The sequence below is a fragment of the Ornithorhynchus anatinus genome, chromosome 1, assembly GCF_004115215.2.
Source record: "Ornithorhynchus anatinus isolate Pmale09 chromosome 1, mOrnAna1.pri.v4, whole genome shotgun sequence".
Lineage (NCBI taxonomy): Eukaryota > Metazoa > Chordata > Mammalia > Monotremata > Ornithorhynchidae > Ornithorhynchus > Ornithorhynchus anatinus.
Window position 1 is genome coordinate 41,925,037 of NC_041728.1, and position 23,983 is coordinate 41,949,019.

At 43.5% G+C, this 23,983-nt stretch overlaps 1 protein-coding gene across 1 annotated transcript in view; it reads left to right on the plus strand.

Moving 5' to 3' along the window:
• Positions 1-23,983, plus strand: part of NRXN3 (neurexin 3) — a 1,784,727-nt gene that overhangs the window by 485,380 nt on the left and 1,275,364 nt on the right. The window contains 1 exon segment of the mRNA XM_029059196.2: positions 2,776-2,937. Within this exon segment, the coding sequence (XP_028915029.1) occupies positions 2,776-2,937 (162 nt within the window).

Genomic DNA, 23,983 nt, shown 5'->3' on the forward strand with positions numbered 1-23,983 from the left:
CCAACATGCCTAATTTCTCTCTCCCCTTCCCCTACAAAAAAAGGGAAGTTTTTGGAGCAGGAGAAAGAAAAATAATCTTCCCATTCCCTTTCTTCACCAAGCTTAAAAAGTAGCACAGGCCCAGGAACATGTTTGACACACATACTCTCTGAACCTTCCCACATTAAGCTGTAGAATATTCTCTCAGAATCTCATCTCATTCATATGTAGCAAGTGATCTCAATGAGCATGGACACTTGATTTAGAGAAGGAGCCTTGAGCTCACCTGTGGTAAAGGAGACAGCTTCACTGAGTGAAGGAAGCTCGGTCACTCAGCACCTTCTTCCAAGGATGCCTTTTGGGCTACTTGGTGGGGCTTGTAGGGGCAAGAAAAAAACAGAAGAGGGTGAGAATGTTGCCTTTGCTTTATTAGAGGTCATGGGTCTGGCTATTCTGGGGAGGGAGTGGGCCAGAGGGCAGAGTTCATCCTGAAGATCTGTTGGAAAGTAAGTATTATTCCACTTCTCACTTGGGCGAAGTTAGGAATGGATGGCCTTGTGAAAAAGAGAAGAACTGGGCCTCCAAAGAGGTGTGTGGCTCACCTCCCCCTTATGACTTAGACGACATGGTTTCCCAGAGTTCTGCTCCCATCGTCCCTCTCCTCTCTCCCTCTCTCTCTTTCTCTGTGTTGGGTGCCTTTCTTTGAAAGACTAACACTAGATCATTCATGCAATGTGTCATTTTACTAACCGACTAATGTACTAACACCCTAACGACTCATCTTTGTTTTTAGTTTTTTTAATTAACAATCGTTCTGTTCACAATTTTTTAATTTCCTTTCTTCCCCCTTTTCCGCAAAGCACTCAGGCATTGGACACGCTATGGTAAACAAACTACATTGTCTGGTAGATATCATTCTTATTGTCTCTTATTTTGGGTTTGCCGTGTGTTACCCCTATTTCCCTCCCTGAATCCCTCCCTCCTTACACCTCCTTTATACTTACTCTTCGATTTCTTTTGAGTTCACTATAAACACATTTGTGTTTTACTTTCTTTGCAAGAAAAATCCCATGTATTTATTTTTAATCCAGAGGAGAACATAACCATTCTGGAAATGGGGTTTGATCATTTTGGGTGTCCATTTCTTCAAATTTTTTCCTCCTTCAATTTTCACAATTTATTTTCTTTTGATACATTTGCCAGATTAGTCCCCTGCCTTTTTTTAATTCTTCAGAGTTCAGATCTGTTATAGGCCTAAGGTTTATAGTGCAGCCTCTCCCTCTGCCTTTGTTTCTTTACCACTGTCTTCTCTCTCTGCTCTAATCTGTGTCTCTGACTGCTTTTGACACTCTTCCCCCTCACCCCCCTCCTTTGGCTCTTCCTCCGTCTCACCTCTCCTTTTCCCTGTCTCCAGTGCCCCTCTCTCCCTTCTCCCCTCTGACCCTCCTCTCCCTCTCCTTCTCCCTCACCCTCTCCATCTCTTCGCATCCCCCCCCCTTTTGTTGTGGCAACAACTGCTATAGGTGAACTAGCCAGAGCTGTTTCTACCTTCTACTAGTTCCTCCCCTTGACCTTACACTCAGTGGGGCTAAATGGAGTTCTTCAATTGTATGTTTCCATAAAAACTCTGCATGGCATGATCCCATTGTCTCCTGGGTTTCCCTCCCTGTACCAAAATGTGTTCATTTTCCTTTAGTCACTAACAACCTCTTAACAATGTCAAGTCAATTTCATTCCTCCTCCTTCTCACCCTGCTCTTTCATTTCCCTGCCAAACTCCTATCTGTTAGGGTTGAGGTATTTTTTTTTTTGAGCGGGGGAGGGAAGTAACTTTTAATTTATGGTTACCATTTTTGTCCCTGTTTCTTTTTTTTAATTTTGATCAGTGCATGCAAGTGTGAAATAGCCTTTCATTCTCTCTCCTTTTTCTCTCTGTTACCCTTCTCTTATTTCTCTCTACTACAGATCATTTTCGCATGGGTGTGCCAGAGTATGGTGTGTGCACGCTTTATAACCTCTATCTCTCTCACTCCTTTTTCTCTCAATCTGTCCACTGCTCCTCCTGCAGATGTTGGCATCTGGGCATTCCTTCTTCCTTTGGGAGATTTAAAAAACTATATATTTATGGTTCTGACCCTCCTATTTTCTCTTTGTGTTACAGTGAGCCTTTTGGTTGGATTTTTTCTGTTTTTGGATGGTGGAGGTGGTGATGGTGGTGGCGGTGCAGGTGGGAGGGCAGGGGTTGGTGCCCTAAGGCAGTCCATGGCATGCATCATTCATGACACATTGAAAGTGAAGATCCTTTCCGCTCACCTCCCTGATGCATGTTGGTCAGTCTGCCATGAGCCAGAAACCAGCAACAATCAAAACAATTAAAAAAAAAATCCATTCTCCCAATGTCTCCTTGGCCATTTTTCACCACCACCAACCAAAAATAAATAAGAAGAATTTTACAACAATTACCAACCAATAAAAATGAGGAAGAGAGTGACAGCTAACTTCCAAGGACATTGCCCTTTTTTAGTCTGATAAAAGAGCGGCTCAGTATGGTCCCACCTATAAACAATACAGGGGATGAAGAAGGGAAAATTAAGGCATGGGTCACTAGCAAAACAGACCAGTAAAGGGAAGTAGGTGGCACTTCATCCCAACCCCACACTCTAAACCCAACAAACACCTCACCGAATCTTTAATAAGAATGATGTGAAAGGAAGGGGAGTCAACATGATCTCGGCCAGACTGGAAGGTCATTGCTGGGATTTTTTTTTTTTTTTTGCCCCTTATGTTTCTCAAACAGGTGACAATCTCTGTGGATGGCATCCTCACCACGACTGGGTACACCCAAGAGGACTACACCATGCTAGGCTCAGACGACTTCTTTTACGTAGGAGGAAGCCCCAGCACGGCAGATTTACCAGGATCACCAGTCAGCAACAACTTCATGGGCTGCCTCAAAGAGGTAATTTGGTTAAGAATCTTGCTGCCTATTCTTTTTTGAGGGGGAGGAGGCTTTTGTGAGCTACATCCTAGGCAGGAACATTCCTCTGGGTCCTTCTTGAAATCTCCAGAATCTACAGTTTCCCAGTGGAAAGCTACTCATGTTGGCTGGCTTCGTCATTGAGGATGGTAAGTTCTCAGGTGCTCATCATTTGAACTGGAGGAGGATTTCCATAATTGAATACAAGAAGTAGCTCTTTCTAGCCAGGTTTCAGCTGAGGCAATGGAGACACATTCCGAGAAGTAAAGGTTATGGACTTGCTTGTTTTAATTGGATAAATAGAGGTTCCTTACTGAATCCCCGAATTGGGGGGACAAGCCATGAAGGAACACCTTAGGATCAATTCAAGCTTATTCAGGATTTCAGGATGATTTCTGGACTCTGCAGGTAGAGTGAGACATGTCTGAAGAGCCGTGGATTCTTCCCACTCAAGTGTTTGCTACATTTTCTCAATTAGCCCATTTAAACACAAGGTGGTAACGTTGGAAATACAATCAGTCATATTTATTGAGCACTTACTGGTGTGCATGACACTCTACTAAGCACTTTCTGATAGTTGAATATAACAGAGTTGATAGACATGTTTTCTGCCCCCAAGGAGCTTACAGTCTAAGTTGGTACTAGGGGACAGAGAATGTTGAATCAATAAGCTTGCAGTCATTTCTTCTTTCTTGGTATTCTTAGTTGTGTCTTTGGTGCCCATATAAGATCTTCCACTTCCCTTTTTGGCAACTCATCTCTTCTCTTCTCATGGTAGGACTCAGTAAACTCCATCTCTAGACTGTGTGCTCCTTGCAGGCAGCAAGCATCAACTAACTCAGTTGTATTCTGTGTCCTGCACACAGTGAGAGCTCAATGAACTCAACAGCTCAATGAGTACAACTGTTTGATTCTTTTATCCTTTAGCTAGGGTTTCCTCCTGTGACTAACTTAATGGCTTGAATTGTTGCATCCTAAATCCCAACTCCATATATTCTCTTAATTTTTATCCCTTTTTCAATGGAGTCCACATAGCTCGTTCACTTCTTCCTCTAAAAAGACCCTCTACAGAATGTTGAATTACTGTGATGCCAGAAGAATCGATCCTATTTGCAGAGCACTGTACTAAGAACATGGGAGAGTACAGTATACCAGAGTGGGTAGACATGCTCCCTGCCTACAAGGAGCTTACGATCTAGAATGAACTGATGCCTCCTCTTACTAGTAAGCATAGAAAGCATTTAACAGCTACCACAATTACTATTATTACAAGGCACTTGCCTGCTGTCTGATCTTGGGCAAGTTACTTACTGGTGGTATTTGTGAAGCACTTACTATGTGCAAAGCACTGTTCTAAGTGCTGGGGGGATACAAGGTGATCAGGTTGTCCTACGTGGTTTTCACAGTTTTCATCCCCATTTGACAGATGAGGTAACTGAGGCACTGAGAAGTGAAGTGACTTACCCAAAGTCACACAGCTGGCAAGCGGCAGAGCCGGAATTAGAACCCATGGCCTCTGACTCCCAAGCCCAGGCTCTTTCCACTGAGACACGCTGCTTCTCATTTCACTCAACCATAATATAGGAATGCAATCGTATTCCCTCCTACCTAGACTGTGAGCCCTATGTGGGACAGGGACTGTGTCCAGTCTGCTAAAACTTGAATCTACCCCAGCGCTTAGAACAGTGCTTGGCACATAGTAACCACTTAACAAATACCATGAAAACAAAAACACATTCCCCAGCCACCAGAAGAATAAATTCTAATGGAGCAGAAAGGCATGGAGCTACTGAATATGCCTATAATTTACAAAAGGGCTGGGAGTATAAGTAATTCATTATGCACTTACTATGTGACTAGCATTGGGATAGACACTAGAAAAATATTTAAATGCCAGAGGCAACTAAAGAGTTGTTAGGAATTTGGGTACTGGTAATTAATTGGGGAAGGCTTTTTTGAAAGGTGGGATTTTAAGAGGGCTTTGGAGGTAGGGAAAGCAGAAGCCTGATGGAAGGGAGTTCTGAGTGGGCTTGGGAAGAGAGAAGAGCAGGGGAGTAGGGGTTGAAGAGAGCTGAATTGTTCAGGGGAGAGAGGTGCTGGACAGCCGTAAAGACAGTGGTCATGAGGAGACATGTTGCGTCTATTCCCGAAAGGTTATCTGGGGAACTGAAATGAGAAGTGGAGCCAGGGCTTGTAATAAAAATAACAGTAATAGTATTTAATTGCTTACTGTATGCCAAGCACTGTCCTATTCACTGGGATAGATACAAGATAATCAATCACTTGTATTCAGTGACTGCTTATTGTGTGCATTAGCGCTGTACTACGCACTTGGGAGAGTACAATATAACGAAATTGGTATTCACTCATTCAGTCGAATTTATTGAGCACTTACTGTGTGCAGAGCACTGTACTAAGTACTTGGGAGAGTACAGTACAACAATAAATAGACACATGGTAGACATATTTCTTGTCCACAAAGAGCTTACAGCCTAAGTCAGAAACAGTCTTTGTGTCACTTGGGACTCACAGTCTAAGAAGAAGGGAGAACAGGTATTGAATCCCCAGTTTACAGATGAGGAAATTGAGGCACAGAGAAGTTAAGTATCATGCTATAGGTCACACAGCAGGCAGGTGCTAGAGGAGGAATTCTCAGACCGGTGCTCTTTTCCCTAGCCCTCGCAACCTATATTATATGTGATATGAAAAGAGTTTTTTAATTAGGGTAGTAGCTGGCAGGGAATATATTTGTAATATTGTTGTACTTTCCCACTTACCTCAGTGCTGTGCACAAAATAAGCGCTCAATAAATAAGATTGACTGACTAGCAGTGGAAGAGATGGATCTAGGAAATGTTTGAAAATCAGTGGTATTGACTGAGCCCTTATTGTGTGCAGAGCCCTGTTTTAATCACTTGGAAGAGTACCACACAATAGAATTGGTAGATGTGATCCCTACCCACAAATTTTAAGTAGAATGCCTTCAAAATGTCAGGAGAGACTAAAAGTTTACAATAGTTGGTAGTATTTGTGAGCATGAGAGCAGAGGAGGGAGGAATAAAACAATTGCCAAGCAACAGAGATCTGAACTGTAGCAGGAGAAATTGAATGTGAAGCTCGTTGTGAGCAGGGAATTCATTCATTCACTCGTATTTATTGAGCGCTTATTGTGTGCAGAGCACTGTACTAAGCGCTTGGAAAGTACAATTTGGCAACAGATAGACAATCCCTACCCAACAACGGGCTTACAGTCTAGAAGGGGGAGATAGACAAAACAAGTAGACATCAATAACATCAAAATAGATAAATGGAATTATAGACGTAAACACATCATTAATAAATGAATAGAATAATAAATATGTGCAAATATCCATAAGTGCTGTGTGGCGGGGAAGGGGGTAAAGCAGAGGGAGGGAGTAGGGGTGATGAGGAGGAGGAGAGAAAAAGGGGGATTCAGTCTGGGAAGGCCTCTTAAGGTGTCTACCAACTCTGTTCTGTTGTTATATTGTACACTGCCATGCCCTTAGTATAGTGCTCTGTTCACTGTACAGAACATTGTACAATGTTTGTATTTCCATCAGCTGCAAGAGTAAAGGAAGGTGACCAAGGGTTGGTCTACTGCTAGGGGGGTGGTGGTGCGAAATCTCTTTGTGCCTCAATTTCCTTACCTGTTCTCCCTCTTAGATTGTGAGTCCCATGTGGAGCAGAGACTGTGTGCAATGTGATTTGCTTGTGTCTACCCCAAACCACAGAGTAAGGGTTTGATAAAAACCACATTTATCAATCACAGTCATATTTGAGTGCCGACTGTGCAGAGCACTGTACTAAGCCCTTGAGAGAGTACAGTACCAACAGAGTTGGTAGACACTTGCCCTGCGTTCAGTGAGTTATCACTGTCATTACTGTTGTTTTCTTCATAATTATTATTACCATCCAAATCCTTAGTATTGCTCTGTTCAGAATAAGCATTCAATAAATACCATGTGGAACAGGTGTCTATCATATATATCGACCCCAGCACTTAGCACAGAGCTTGACACTTAGGATGCACTTGATGAATAATGTTGTTGCTTTTGTTGTTGTAAAGGAGAGACTTGGTCGGGGTTGCTGGGGGAACAGAAATTGCTCTTTGATTTGAAAAGTCCTCCCCAACCATCAGACTGCTCAGATTCTGGTAGACTCAGTGGGTGTGTCACAGGGGTTTGAAAAATTTAAGTACTTTGAAACTTTGTACTGCTTTGATACCCCTATCAATCAGTCCTCTGGAAGTGGAGCTCCCAAGCTTATTTTGGAGACTCTTGTAGCATATCATGAGTAAGGAGAGAGTTGAAGCAGAAACTTGGGGAAGGGCGGTGGAGGAGAGGGGCTAGAGGAGAGGGGAATACATGCTTAAAAGAAAAAAGATTGAGGAGGGGATAATTGTGCACATTAAATTCTTATAACCCTTCGTGATTATTAGCCATTTTAAATTGAGTGGGATTTTGCATCCAGAGATAGTCTCTGAACAGATGATTAATGGTTTAATCTGTAATAACTTTACATTTTATAGAACCCTGATAGGAGTCCACATCTGGTGAGCCAAGCTATTTAAAGCTGTGTTAATTCTGTTAATTGCTATACGTTTATTCGGATTGCTGGCACCTGCGGGCTTTGGGATAATGTGTTTTCTTTTACGTATACACTCCTTTATTCACTCCATCTCTGTCTTTCACTACTGTCTCTCACTGCCTTCTCTCTGCTTCGCTGGTCGCGCTCTCTCTGCCATTCTGGTGTTTTCTCCTTTGTGTCACCTTCCTTCTTCCCATGCCCTCACCTCCTTTGTATCCTATAAAAATAACTTCAGTATTTGTTAGTAATAATAATGGTACTTGTTAAGTGCTTACTACCTGCCAGGCACTGAACTAAGCACTGGGTTGGATACAAGTAAATCAAGTTGGACAGAGTCCCTCTCCCATGTGGGGCTCACAGTCTCAATACCCATTTTGCAGATGAGGTAACTGAGGCCCAGAAAAGTGTCTCAATCCCCATTTTGCAGATGAAGTAACTGAGGCCCCGAGAAGTGAAGTGACTTGCCCAAGGTCACACTGTAGGGAAGTGGCAGAGCTGGTATTAGAACCCTTTACCTTCTGACTCCCAGGCCCGGGCTCTATCCATTATGCCATGCTGCTTATCAAATGCTTACTCTGTGCCAAACACTGGAGTGGATACAATTCAATCGTATCAGAGACAGCCAGCCGTCCCACACTGGTCTCACAGTCTAAAGGAGGCAGAGAACAAGTATTTAATCCCCATTTCACAGGTGAGAAAATTGAGGACCAGAGAAGTTAAATGACTTGCCCAAAGTCACACAGCAAAGTGGCAGAGCCAGGGTTACATCTCAGCTCTCTGGACTTCCTTTGCTTTCCATTTTCTCAGGAACTGGAACTCTTGAGCCAGAGAATTGGACCCTCTGCTGCCCCAATTTGAAGAGATACAGCCAGGAGTCAGATCATAACAGTGGATCTGTGTACTTCCTGGAGTGAATGAGTTTTCCAATAGCAAATCTGGTTCTGTCCCCTCTCCTCTCTTATTCTTTCATGCTGGGTTTTGGTGATTGCTCTTGCCATCCTCTGTCCCTATAATAAACTTTTCTACTTGGGAGTCAGAGGTCATAGGTTCGAATCCCAGCTCTGCCACTAGTCAGCTGTGTGACTTTGGGGAAGTCACTTAACTTCTCGGTGCCTCAGTTCCCTCATCTGTAAAATGGGGATTAAGACTGTGAGCCCCACGTGGGACATCCTGATTCCCCTGTGTCCACCCCAGCGCTTAGAACAGTGCTCGGCACATAGTAAGCGCTTAACAAATACCAACATTACTTCATTCATCCTTCAGGCATATCTTCATGCATATCCTGAGAACTAAGCCTTCTATTGGTAGCAATCATCATAAATAACAATAATATGTGGTAAGTGATGTTAAGGTCTTAATGCATTTGGCACTGCTGGGGTAGAGTCAAAACAATCAGGTTAGATATAGTCTCTCTACCAAATGGGACTCACAGTTTAATGTGGGAGAACAGATATTGAATCCCCATTTTACAGATGAGGAAATGGAGACACCGAGAAGTTAGTGACTTGTCAAAGATCACACTGCAGGCAAGTGGCAGAGCCAGGATTAAATCCCAGGTCTCTTAAAGCCAGGATAGAAAAGGTTTGAAACTGGCCTTCCAATCCTCAATAATGAAACCTTTCCAGTCAGTCATATTTTTTGAGCACTTACTGTGTGCAGAGCACTGTACTAAACACTTGTGAGAATACAATATAACAATAGACACATTCTCGGCCCCCAGTGAGCTTTCGGGCTAGAGTCTGGAAGAAGATAAATGGGAATGAAGATGGCAGGGGACAGACATGCCCCTCTAAAGTTGTGGATTCATAACAAAAATCCTAGAGCTTGAGCCAGTTGTGGAGAAGCAGCATAGCCTTATGGGAAGAGCACAGAACTGCGAGTCAGAGGATCTGGGGTTCAGTCCTGAGTCTGCTTCTCGCCTGCTCTGCAATCTTGGACAAGCCACATAACTTCTTTGTGCCTTAGTTTTCTCACCTGTAAAATGGAGATTCAATATCTGTCCACTCATTTGGTCATATTTATTGAGCCCTTACTGGGTGCAGAGCTCAGAGTAAGCGCTATCTGTAGGAGGAAGTACCTTTTCTCCCTTCTACTAAGGCTATGAGCCCCATATGGGACATGGTCTATGTCCAACTTGATTTTCTTTTATCTACCCGAGTGCTTGGTACATAAGTGCTTAACAAATGCTGACATCATCATCATCATCATCAATATTATTTATACCGAGCACTGTACTAAGTGCTTGGGAGAGTATAATATGAAATAGTCGGTAGACACGTTCCCTGCCCTCAACGAGCTTACGGTCTAGAGGGGGAGACAGACATTAATAACAGTTATTTCTAGTAAAGATGGATAGGTATAAAAGTACCATGGGATGAGGTGAATATCAAAGAGTTAAAGGGGTGCAGACCCTAAATAGGTAGGTGACATAGATGGGAGGGTGAATAGGGGAAGTTACAATGTAGTCAGGGAAGGCCCCTTAGAGGAGATGTGATTTTAGGAGGGTTTTAAAGGTGGTAAGAGTGGTGGACTATCAAATGAGAATGGTGAGGGATTGCTAGGCCAGATGATGGATGTGGGCAAAATGTCAGCAGCAAGAAAGATGAACTAGAGGTGCAGTGAGTAGGTTGGTATAAAAAGAGAATGAACCATTTGGGGCAGGTCATCAGTAGGTGGAGGAAAATCAGCAAGGAAAGACAGGAGGGAGAGAACGGTTTCAATGTCTTAAAGCCTATCATAAGGAGTTTCTGGAAGTGATATGCTAACACAGTGGTATTTATTGCACTTACTCTGTGCTGAGTACTGTACTAAGCAATTAGATTACAGTGCAACAGAATTAGCAGACATGTTCCCTGCCCATAACGAGCTTACAACCATTGTATATTATTATTATTGTACTGTGGATAATTCTATCCACTTCATGGACATTTCTTTTTCCTGTTTCCACCTCCTCTTCCTTTTTACACTTGAAATGCTCAGGTATAAGGGATTGTTCCCTCTCCATGACAAAACCAAGGTATGGGGGAAATGGCCTGCTTGGCTTCAACCACAGGCTTGCTGCAGGTACTGACTGTCTCATTCTCCTGAGGAGTAAAATTCCCTATGGGAGAAGATAGGAGGGCATTCTGGAACCAAGTTCTAAGCAAGGCTTAGCTTGAACTACAAAGTTGCAGCAGAGGCTGAGGTTATCATAATTAGAGAGAGATTCTTGTGTGACTTGGCCTGAAACCCCTCCAGAGCTAGCACAGTCTCAGAGTCCAAAAGGCTTAATAGTAGAACTGGTAATAATAATAATAAAAATTATTTTTCTTAATTACTTACTATGTGTCAAGCATTGTTCTAAGCACTGGGGTAGATACAAGCTAATCAGGTTGGACACAGCTACTGTCCCACATGGGCTCACAGTCTTAATCCCCATTTTACAGATGAGGTAGCTGAGGCACGGAAAAGTTAAGTGATTTGCACACGGACCTGGACAAATGGTGGAGCCGGGATTAGAACCCAGGTCCTTCTGACTCCCCAGCCTATGTTCTATCCACTAGGCTAAGCTGCTTCCTTTAGAAGTATTTATTAAGCACTTAGTGTATGACGAGAACCGAGCTAAATGCTGAAAATGATAAAGTGGAAATTAGACATTTAAAGTGGAAATTAGACATTCATTCATTCAATCAATCGTATCTGAGACAGGGTCCCTGCCCCTCAGCGGTCATACAATCCTAACAAAAAAAAATCCTTACTACCTCTGGGATAATGGCCCTGGCAGAGGACTCAATCATGCAATTAATCAATCAGTGGTATTTTTTGAGCATGTACTATGTGCAGAGCACTGTACGAAGCTTTGGGAGACTGTAGTGCAACAGAGTTGGTAGACAAGTTCCCTGTCCACAAGCTTTCAGTCTAGAGGAGGAGACAGACAATATAAATAAATAATTTACAGATTTGTACATAGTATTATGGGGCACACAATTACTCTTCCCACCTTCAAAGCCGTATTATGACGAGCCCAATTTCCTCCAAGAAGCTTCCCTGACTAAGCCCTTCTTTCCTCTTCTCCCACCCCCTTCTACATTGCCTTGACTTGCTCCCTTGCTCCTCTTATTCATCTCCCCCTCCATCCCCATAGCTCTTATGTATACATCTGTAATTGTATTTATATTAATGTCTGTCTCCCCCTCTAGACTGTAAGCTCAGGGTGGGCAAGGAAAGTATTCACTTAGTGCTCTGCACACAGTAAGTACTCAATAAATACGATTGACTGACTGACTGATTGGTAGGGAGAATACCAATGCACAGAGGGTACGAGAGGATGGCAAATGGAGCACAGGATAAGAAGGGAAGTGTTCTCTCACTGATTCTAACGTTAGCCCACTGAGGACCTTGGGGAAGTCATTTTCCATCTTTCTGCCTCTATTTCCTCATATGGAACAATCTGTCTCCCTAACTTCCTCACAGGGATGTTTGGGGAATTAATCGGTTGAAGTCTGGGAGGCATTGTAAGCTCCATAAGAGAATACTGCTGCATTCTTATGGGACATCAGGGCTGTTCTGCCCAAGGCTAATGGCTCCAAACTAGCCAAAAATCAAAAGGAGAACTGCTCCCTCCTTAATCACAAGCCTATAATCTTGGTGTTTTCCTCAACTCACGTGTCTAATTCAACCCACGTATTCAATCTGTCACCAAATCTCATCAGTTCTAACTTCAAAACATTGCTAAAATGTGCCCTTTCCTCTCCTTCCAAACTGCTACCATGTTGATCCAAACTTTTCCTATCCCACTGTGACTCGCATCAACTTCCTTGCTAACTTCCCTGCCTTCTGTCTCTCCCCACTCCAGTTCATACTTCACTCTGCTACCCGCACCACTTTTATAAAAAAAGTTTGGGCCACATCTTCCCACTGCTCAAGAACCAAAAACAGCCACATCCACATTAAACAGAAACTCCTTTCCATTGACTTTAAAGCCCTTCTACCATTTCTCATGGATTTCCTACTTTAACCCAGCCCAATTTCTTTACTCCTCTAATGCCAATCTAATCACTGGGGCTCAATTAATCAATGGCATTGAGTGCTTACTGTGGGCAGAGCACTGTACTAAGCACTTGGGAGAGTACAATACAACAGAGTTGATAGATGTCTTCCCTGCCTTACTGTTTAGGTCTTGTCTATCTCGCCACTGACCCCTTGCCCATGTCCTCCCTCTGACCTAGAATTCCCTCCCCTTTCACATTAGACAGACCCCCGCGACTCTCCCCACCTTCAAAATCTTGTTAAATTCACATCTCCTCTAAGAGGCCTTCCCCAACTAAGCCTCATTTCCACTACTCCCTCTCCCTTCTGCTTCACCTGTGTGCTTGGATCTGTACTCTTTAAGCACTCAATTTTTTTCACCCTGCCCTCAGACCCTCAGCACTTATATACATAACTGTTATTTATTTTAATGTCTGTCTACCCTTCTAAATGGTAAGCTCTTTGTAGGCAGGGAATGTCTTCCAACTTTGTTACCTTGTTCTCCCCCAAGTGCTTACTACAGTACTCTGCACACAGTAAGTGCTCAATAAAAATGATTGATTGGATGAATAAATGAGTCCACTATGATGTGGGTCCTTCAGTTGGCCATCATGACATTCTGGGATTCCAAAGCTTGATTGCAGGCTGGTTGTGGACAGGGAACATGCCTACCAATGCTGTTGTATTGTGCTCTTCCAAGTGCTTAGTACAGGGCTGTGCACACAGTAAGTACTCAATAAATCCCATTGATTGATTTCATGTGATTGGCAGAAAAAAGTGAAAACTGGTAGAATCACCATTGGCCATATCATTCTCCTTGGCACTGATTGTTCTTATTTGACTTTCTTTCCTAAGTGAATTGGTTTTGAGAAGCCTAGAAAGGGAAAAGTGATTTTCATTTTATTGCCTAAGAAAGGAGAGATTGCTAGGTAACTTTGCTGAAAGGTGTGATGTATGTTATAAAAAGGAAAGTTCAGTAGATTTATGCTCAGGTTCTAGTTTGTGACTATGTAAATGTAGGATTGTGTGACATGTATGATGTATACCGGTCATACTCTAATATTAAACCAGGCTGTGAAGTTGGTTTGAGTTTGGGTTGTTAGAAGCGATTTTTTTTGCCACTTTACTTGTTTTTTTTCCCCCAAGATAGATTAAGCAGAACTCATTTATTTCTAAAACTGTAGCTTATTTACAGTGAAAGTAATCTACCAGTACTCTAAAAGTAATCTAAATTTCCCGTGTCTGAGGGAAGCCTCAAGGGAGACAAAAAATAGCCTTCAGAAACTTATACCTGAAGGTTTGTAGTGATCATGCAACTAATTAATTAGATAATGTCTGTAAAATCGCTTTGAAGATATATAAAAACTGTTATTCTAATTAATATTTAGTTAATGTTTTGGCAACCTTGTTTTCAATTTGCTGGATGAAACGTTTGTAGCTACTGTTATGTGGGTGGGTGCCAATTCCCTGAAAACTCAGTAGTGTAAGGTAAAGTTCTGGATGAAATACCATCCCAGAGACCTTGAAGCTCCCTAGGAATATTGGTGATGGAGGAGTATTTGGAAAGGTGGTCTGAGAAGTGAGAGTACACTTTTATTCTTAATAGAATCCCTGAACACTGGGCAGGTGTAATGTCATGTGTATTATGCCAGGTACGTAATTTAGCACATTGATGTCAAGCGCTGGGTCCAAATAATGCAAGAGGGAAAATTAAAATGCAAGAGGCTGGGGCTATGTTGTGAGGGGGAAACTTGATGCTGAGCTAATGATTCTGCTTCCTGAACTGTCCCCTCCCTGAATTGAACCTTTCCCCTTAGCCTGTGAGCCTCGTGTGAGACAGAAATTGTGTTCAGTCTATTATCCTGTAGCTGACACATTTCAGAGCACAGTGCTTGGCCCATTATAAACACTTAAACCAGTTATTCATTATTACTGTTGTTTTCTTGGGGCATAAAATACTTGGGCATCAGGCTTGGAGCAAAGTGGGTTGGGGAGGGGGAATGGGCTGAGTGGCTGACATCCAGTTGGACTGGGCCAGGAGGACATTGGTGGCACTGTGGAGAGCGAGTGGTCATGACAGCCCCACAGCTATTGCGCAGACCATTTTCTAGAAGTACAGTGAATCCTTCAAAATCTATAGCTTTTCTCTGGTGGCCCCTCAAGGGCCACTGTATTTCCTTCTGGACTTCCTGTGACTGTTTCCTCACCTGAGCTATGGACCTTGGGGGCAAGACCTTCAGCAGAGGGAAACTAAAAATACCAATCATAAAGGTGCCCAGAGCAGTAGCTGTACCTGTCAGGGGACAGCCCAGCTGAAAATCATTCTGTTCAAAAAAAGATGGGATGAATGGCCAACCTAGTCAGAGACTCTGATTGGTGTGATCCTGTAAGAGTCATTTACACTGACAGGCACAATGTGGCTAATGGATTTATCCTAGACCTGGATTTTCTTTACAGTTCTGCCAGCCACTTCTCGAGTGTTCTCACTCCAGGCCCCTACCTTCTCTGAGGGTCGGGTTCTCTCAGCTAGGAGCTGGATTGGAAAGTGACCCTCAAGTATGTGAGAGTGAGCACACACAAGTTGTCCCAGGCTGGTGGTCAGTGGCACACCTGGGTTTCATGGTCCCAGGAGGGTGGAAGTAGGAACCTGGGGTGAGATGTGAGGGGGAAACCTGATGCTGAGTTAGTGATTCTGTTCCCTGGACCATTCCCTCTCTAAATTGAACCTTTAAACTTGTTTTCTGAGCTTGGGGATTTAAACAGCAGATTGCCTGGAACCCCACCTCAACCTAGGACAGCAAAATGCCAGCATCTCAGCAGGGTCTTCTCTGCTATCACCAGAAAGTTAGGTGCTAACATTCAATCACTGCATACCCACTGTGTTAAGCACCTGGTTTAATAGACAGTCCCCTGCCCTCAAGGAATTTACAACCTAGCTCCCATCTAGCTACAACCTAGCCCCTTTCTTGGAGCTGGTTTTAGGCAGGGGATGATATTTGTTAAGCAGTTAATATGTACCAAGCACTGTTCTAAACATTGGGATAGATACAAGGTTAGCAGGCTATCCCACACAGGTCTCGCAGTTTTAATCCCCATTTTACAGATGAGGTAACTAAGACACAGAGAAATTAAGTGACTTGCCCAAAGTCACACAGCTGACAAGTGGCAGAGCTGGAATTAGAACCCGCATCCTCTGTCTCCCAAACACTTGCTCTTTCCACTAAGCTTCGCTGCTTCTCTAACTTTCGGTGACTTTTGGTATCCTTTTATGTGTCCATAAAATGAATCACAATCAAAATCAGTTAATCATATTTATTGAGCACTTACTATGTGCACTGAAATAAACACTTGGGAGAAGAGAAGCAGCGTGGCTCAGTGGAAAGAGCACAGGCTTGGGAGTCAGAGGTCATGGGTTCGAATCCCGGATCTGCCACTTAGCTGTGTGACTGTGGGCAAGTCACTTAACTCCTCTGTGCCTCAGTTACCTCATCTGTAAAATGGGGATTAAAAAACTGTGAGCCCTACGGGGGACAACCTGATCACCCTGTATCTACCCCAGCGCTTAGAACAGTGCTCTGCACATAGTAAGGGCTTAACAAATACCACCATTATTACAATATTATTATTTTTATTGTTGTTTTTCCTATTATTAGTGACCTTTCCACTAGGCCATGCTGCCTCCCAATAGACTCGGCCCTGCCCTCAAGGCTAGGTTGTAGCTAGATGGGAGCTAGGCTGTAAATGGCAGCCAGATGTAATTTACAGTCTACTTTATATCTTGGCCAGAACTTCTGTCACAAAGAGCCACTTCCCAAGAAAATCATTAACAGTAAAAATGAAGGAAGAGCTATTCCTCTCTCCAGTTCTAACCCGTGGCCACACCTACGCAATAGCTGCAGGACTTTCTGTTGAGAAGCAGCGTGGCCTAGAGTCTAGAGCGTGGGCTTGGGACTCACAGGATGTGGGTTCTAATTCCGGCTCCGCCACTTGTCAGTTGTGTGCCTTAACTTCTCAGCAGCTCAGTTACCTCATCTGTAAAATGGGGTTAATAATAATGTTGGTATTTGATAAGTGCTTACTATGTGCTGAGCACTGTTCTAAGTGCTGGGGTAGATATAGAGTAGTCAGGTTGTCCCATGTGATGCTCACAGTCTTAATCCCCATTTTACAGATGAGGTAACTGAGGCACCAAGAAGTTAAGTAACTTGCCCAAAGTCACACAGCTGACAGGTGGCAGAGCCGGGAGTAGAACCCATGACCTCTGACTCCCCAGCCCGTGCTCTTTCCTCTGAGCCTGTGAGCCCCATATGGGACATGGATTGTGTCCAAGCTGATTAGCTTATATCTACTCCAGGACATAAAAACATGAGAATGCCAAGTATTCTGTGAAGCCCTAGGGCTGCTGGGAGGGAAGTGTGAACTCAGAAGGAGTCCTCAAAAGTTTGTCTTTGAGGTCGCAGAATTGGGGGCCCATCAATTTTCTGAACCTGAAAAGGCAGTGTGTGTGCCCCCATATTATTAAAAATAGTAGGTCCACACCAAAGGGAAGATCTTTAAGACTGCTAGGGTTTCCAGCCATTTTTGTGGCTGGGGCACCTGGACCTTCTGTGGAGGACACATCCTGCTCTTGGGGCAGTTTCACCAGCATCACCTATGAATGACACTCAGCATCAATTAATAATAAAAGTATTTAGCAAGGGCTTACTAAGTGCCAGGCACTGTACTGTGCACTGGAGTGGATACAAGCAAATCAGGTTGGACACACAGGGTCCACAGTCTTAATCCCCATTTTACAGTTGAGGGAACTGAGGCCCAGAGAAGTGAAGTTACTTGCCCAAGGTCACACAGCAGACACATGGTGGAGCCAGGATTAGAGCCCATCGCTTTCTGACTCCCAGGCCCATGCTCTATCCACTAAGTCATGGTGCTTCAAATTGCAAGACAAGATTCCCAGCACCAAGATCCTGTGTGCAGTTAGCTAACCAGAATGGGGGAGAATAGCCATAGCGACACAGCTCTCCTGGGTAGGAAGTGTAAAAAGAATGCAACTATAAGAATGCAACTATCAGTTGGTGAACTCAATTTAAAGACATAAGGAAACTATAATTTTAATAAGTGCCTACTAAGCGCTGAGGTAGATACAAGATGGGTCAGACATATCTGTGTCCCACCAGGGGCTCACAGTCTGAGAAGAACAGATATTGAATCCCCATTTTAAAGATGAGGAAACTGAAGCAGAAATAAGTTGTGACTTGTCCAACCCATCAAATGGTGGAGATGATATAGAAATTCAGACCCTCTTGACACCTAGACCTATGTTCTTTCCACTAGGCCTCGTTACTTCCCTAAGAATATGCTTTATCAGTCAATTGTTGGGAGACAGCTACAGTAAGTAGGGCAGCCTGGTTGACTGGCGATCATGAGAGGAGATCTTCTCATCAAGCAAAGGCTCTACTAGGATTAGGGCACTAAGGCTCAGTAGTAAAGAGAGGCCTTGTTTGGGACAAACCTATTGGTATTACAAAGGTCAAATGTTAAATGCAAACATCTTTTCGGTAAACACTTACGTGTGGGGTCAATGTCCTCTCGAAAAAGGAAAAGTATGCCAAGTTATAGATGTATCCTGAAGATTAAGCATGCCATCACAAGGGCCATCCTTTTTGTGTGTACAATGGACCAGGACTATGAGTCCCACATTTGGCTTTTTTCAGCCACACATGCACTCATAGATAAGCCTCACTGTTAAAGGTGTCCTCTTTGAATAGAGGAGATAAATATATAGTGTGTGTGTAAATATGTGTGGGTATATGTATATATACACACTCATATTCTCATATGAGAATATTCTCATATTCTCATATATATATCCTCTCCTCTATATATGTATATATTAAACTTCAGAGCATTAGGTACAGTACAGTTGGTAGACAGGATCTCTGCCCTCAAAGATATCTGGACCCCAAACCACCACCACCTCCCTTTCCTGTGATGACTTCATTTTTTCTCTACCCTTTCCTTTCCCCATCCTTCCTCTCCCCTTTGCTGTTCTTCCCCACATTCCCATCTCTCCACCAGTTCCTCCTGTGGCTCTTTTTGGACTTGGTTTCATGCTGAGATTAAAGTGCCAGTTCAGGAGGGGCAAAAATCAGTAGAACATCATGGGGAATTGGAGTTGAGCAAATGCATTTTTTAGGTGACCAGTAAATATTTGCTGACGTTGTTGCAGCAGAAAGAAGTAAGTTGCCATCTTAGCTCTAAGACTGGAGATAATCCAATAATAATGATAATTGTGGTATTAGCACTTACAGGATAATCAGGACAGACACAGTTTCTGTCCCACATAGAGCTTACAGTCTGTGGGCAAGGGAAAGCAGATATTGATTTCTTATTTTGCATATAAAGACACTGAGGTCCAGATAAATTTAGTTATTTGCCCATGGCTACACAGCAGGTAAGTAGTGGAGCTGTGATTAGAAGCCAGTTTCCCAGACTCCTAAACCTTTGAAGTTAAGGGAAAATAGCTGCCACCTAATTAGGTGGGAGCAGCATTTATCAGTGGACACCTAGGTTACAGAAGATGGGTATTGAAACAATAAAGGGGATTTGTGGGGAGCAGAGAGGGAAGAGAGAGGGAGAAGCAGTCAGGGTGCATGATTACCTAAAACTTTATATCTGAACTCTGAGTCCTAGAAGAAATGAAATTTACTGAAATTTCCCACCAGAAATTACTTGATTGGTGTTTGAGGATTGATTGACATGATCCCTAACCTCGAGGCAGGAGTTGGTTGTTCTTGTTATTGACCCCTGCTGAACCCTGAATCCAGGGAGAAATGTTTCTCCACACACTGAAACTTGATTAAAATTTCTTCTTTTCCTCTTTGCCTCAAATTCCCTTTGTTTTTTGCATTACCTTCTCTTTGCTTCTTCCTCATTCCCACATTAAAGCAATGTGGCCTAGTAGAAGAAGCATGGGGCTGGGATTCAGGAGACCTGCGTTCAAGTTCTGTCTCTGCCACTTTACCTGCCGTGTTACCTTGAGCAAGTCGCTTAACTCCTGGGTCTCAGTTTCCTCAATTGTCAAATGGGGATAGGCCAACTGCTTTTTCTCTGTCTTATCTTGTGAACCTGGAGTGGGACTTGGAGAATGCCCAATCTGATTATTTTGTACCTATTCCAGTGTTTGGCACATGGTAAACACCTACTGAATACCATTACTTTCATTAGCAGTAGTAATAGTGTTGTTGTTGTTGTTATCCCTCTGGTGACCCAAACCTGAGGGCCTCCACCTAGAGAGCACCATTATACCCAGACAGTGGTGATTCTGTGGGGACAAAGGGAATCCCAGGCTACTATGAGATGCAGCAGCTCTTCTGGGGTCCTGATGCTGCAGGTCTCTAAGCCAGTAGGTTGTGCCCCCCCAACCTCCAGTCTGGTCCCGTGGCCTGTGGATGTAGGATGAGCCCCAGGAGCTCTCACCAGCACCAAGATTTTTAAGTCACCTTCTCCCTCACTGCCCCCAGGGCAGTACCCATGGCCTTATGGGAATGGGCAGAAATTCAATGCACTTTCAGTGGTTCTTTCTCATAAGAATCAATTCCTCCTTCCATCTCTAGGGATGGTCCCTGATAATAACACAGCTCTGTCCCTTGACATCTTCTTGGCAAGGGCAGAGTTTAGAGACTAGCTTGCCCTGTAGTCTGTAAACCCCTCCTCTAGTCTGTAGGGCTCTGTATTTTATTGGCCCGTGCTCTAGTTTGTAGGCCCCCTCTCCAGTCTGTAGCTCCCTCCTCTAATTTGTTGCCATTCCTCTAGTCAGTAATTCCTTGTGGCCAAGAAGCAGATATACCTTCTCTATTTTAGTTTTTATACCTATAAAACTATATATATTTATAGTATATAAACTATATATACTAAATTATATATATAGTTTAGAGAAGCAGCGTGGCGCAGTGGAAAGAGCACAGGCTTTGGAGTCAGGGCTCATGAGTTCGAATCCCAGCTCTGCCACTTGTGACTGTGGGCAAGTCACTTAACTTCTCTGTGCCTTAGTTCCCTCATCTGTAAAATGGGGATTAAGACTGTGAGCCCCACGTGGGACAACCTGATTCCCCTGTGTTTACCCCAGCGCTTAGAACAGTGCTCTGCACATAATAAGCGCTTAACAAATACCAACATTATTATTAATATATATATGTATTATATATATATTCTCAAGCACATGGTACAGTGCTCTCTATACACTAAGTACTCAGTATATACCATTGATTGATTGTTGGAAAGCAGATCTAACCGGAGGCTGGGGGTTGGTCTCTCTTGAGGTTTGTTTGTTGTTAATTGCACTTCTCCCAAGTGCTTAGTACAGTACTTTGCACACAGTAAGTGCTCAGTAACTACGATTGAATGAACAAAAGATCAGATGTCCTTTTATAGCACTAGCATCTTAGCACCCCCATTAACTTATAGCTGAGGTTGGCAATCTTGTGAGGTTCCTCTCTACATCCTGAGATGGTCTCGATTATTCGCTGCCACCATGCCATGATTTTTAGAATTGGGACACACCAGAAGTCACAAGAAGCATTCGGCATTCAGCTAGCTAGTCCAGAGCCTTAAGGGCTGGCTGTCCTCTCCCCACTCTGAGAGTTGGTCTCTGAATTTGGTAGATTCTACTTACAGAAATGTGTCTGGCACACTCCTTGGTCAGAAACAGATTAGGGACTGTGTCTGTTCTCATTTTACTGAATTTACCCCAGCACTTATAGTAGGTGCTCAACAAATATAGTCATCATTGATATTAGATAGTAGTGTTTTGTATTTGTTTTTAAGTGCTTGCCATGTGTGCCAGGCACTGAACTAAGCAGAGGTAGATATAAGTTAATCAGGTTGGACACGGTGCATGTCCCACGTTGGGCTCAGAGTTGAAATCCCCATTTTCCAGATGAAATAACTGAAGCACAGAGAAGTTCAGTGACTTGCTCAGGGTCACACAGCAGATAAGTGGCAGAGCTGGGATTAGAACCCGGGTCCTTCTGACTCCCAGGCCTATGCTCTATTCATTAGACCATATTACTTTTCAAGATAATCAAGAGTTAAATGGTCCACCCCATTCTGTGTCACCCTGACTTGCTCCTTTCATTAATCCCCACTCCCAGATCCACAAGACTTATGTACATATTTATCATTATAAAATTTATATCAATGTCTGTCTTCCTCCCTCCCCCCAGATTATAATCTTGTAGTGGGCAGGGAATGTGTCTGCTAATTTTGTTATATTGTACTCTCCCAAGTCCTTAGTACATTCCTCTGCAAACAGTAAGCACTCAAATATGATTGATAGGTATCAACAGCCAGAGTATGTCAAGCATAACCACCTATCCCTGATTTAGAACCTATTCCTTTAAATCCCAGGGTGACCGGCCCCTGACCTCACTGCAGTTCTTCCCTTAGCATCGCTTCTCTGGTCACACGCCGCCCCTGGGGAGGGGACAGACAGGATACAGAGAGGTCAGCAAGGATGCTGATGCAGTAGTCAAGGAGGGCTATCATAAGTGCTTGGATCAGCATGGCAGCAGTTTGGATGGAGAGGAAAGGAGCATATTCTAGAGATATGTTGAATGTAGACCTTTCAGGATTTGAAAGAGTATGTAGGTTGAACCAAAAAGAAGAGTCGATGGTAGTCTCAAGGTTATGGGCTTGTGAGGTGAATGAATTTTATGCAGTGATGGGAAATTCTGGGGAGAACAGGTTTGGGGTAGGAAGATGAATTCTGTTATGGACAGGTTGAGTTTGAAATGATGGTGGGACATCCAAGTAGAGCTATCCTGTAGGCAGGAGACAATGTAAGACTGTAGAGAAAGAGAAAGATCAGGGCTAGAGAGGGAGATTTGGGAGTCACCTACTTAGAGGTGGTAGTTGAAACTGGGGGAGTGAGTAAGTTCCCCAAGGGAGTGGGTCTCTATCTTATCTCTTCCCTCTTTTGGCAAAGGAGGAATAAATTTGCCTGCAGACCATTTCTAAATCCACACAGCCCACCAGTAGCAGCCAGGGAGACAAAAGAGCCAAGCAGGCTCACCTCAGAAGAAAAAACAAATCCTCACACTCAGCTAGTCATCCAAAGCAGGGAGAAAGAGAATAGTACAACAAAAAGGACTTAGCTGGCATGGTGTTCCAGCATTTGAACCTCTCAACCCTTCCAGGAGGCTAATTGCTGTGTTGGACTTCGATTCAAACCTAACCCTCTAACCAATCCCCAGTTGTGGAGATTAGAAAGGAAGGCTGGGAGAGCAGAATCTGAAATTGAGGTCGTTTCCTTCCTTATGGGATTCTCCACTGAACAGAATACCAGCCTCCAAGAGATTTTTCTCTTCACTTGTGTTACCTTGCATGAGAGGTAATTACCCTTAATTTTCACATGGGCATCTGAGAGTCCTTTCTTAGATGGGTAAAATCCCTACTGTTTGTGACAGATATGGGATGTTTTGGGGTGTTCTTATCTCCTCCCGGCCCCCACCACAAAACACACCAGCAACACCTCTGCTTGCACTCTCAGGTGCTGGTTTAACTCAGCACTTTCACCCTCGGGATGTTTTTTTCCTTTTTAATTTCCCCTAAAAGCAGCCATGTGCCTGGCTTAGAGGACTAATGGAATCTCCAGTCAATCAATCAATGGTATTTATTGATTGCTTATTGTGAGCAGAGCACACACAAAAAGCCTCTGCCAGTGGGGAAGAGGCTGAAGTCAGAGCCCAATTGCAGGAGGTTCTTGGTGTTTTCTTGGGTCTGGACAGACTATTGCCCTGAGAGCAAGAATAAGCAGCCCATAGTTCCTGAGTAGCTAAAATCTGAGAGGAGCACTGCTCTTCACATTTCCCCTCACAGAGAAGCATGGCATAATGACCTCCTACCACCCCTCTTGCCAAGGCCATGATGGACTGGTCCTCCCACCCCTCCCTGTCTGCTTAGTAATAGTAAGTATTGTAATGGTATTTAAGTGCTTACTATGTGCCAGGCATTGTTCTAAGCACTGGGGTTGGTATAAATCCCTGCCCCACATTCTTAATCCTCATTTTACAGATGAGGTAACTGAGGCCCAGAGAAGTGAAGTGATTTGCCTAAGGACACACAGCAGGCAAGTAGTGGAGCTGGGATTAGAACTCAGGTCCTTCTGATGCCCAGGCTCTATCCACTAGGCCATGTTGATTCCTCTAGACTGTAAGGCCATTATGGTCAGGGAATGTGTCTGCTAATTCTGTTGTGTTGTAATAATAATAATACTAATGTTGGTATTTGTTATGCACTTACTATGTGCTGAGCACTGTTCTAAGCACTGGGGTAGTAACAAGGTAATCAGGTTGTCCCATGTGAGGCTCACAGTCTTAATCCCCATTTTATAGATGAGGTAACTGAGGCACTGAGAA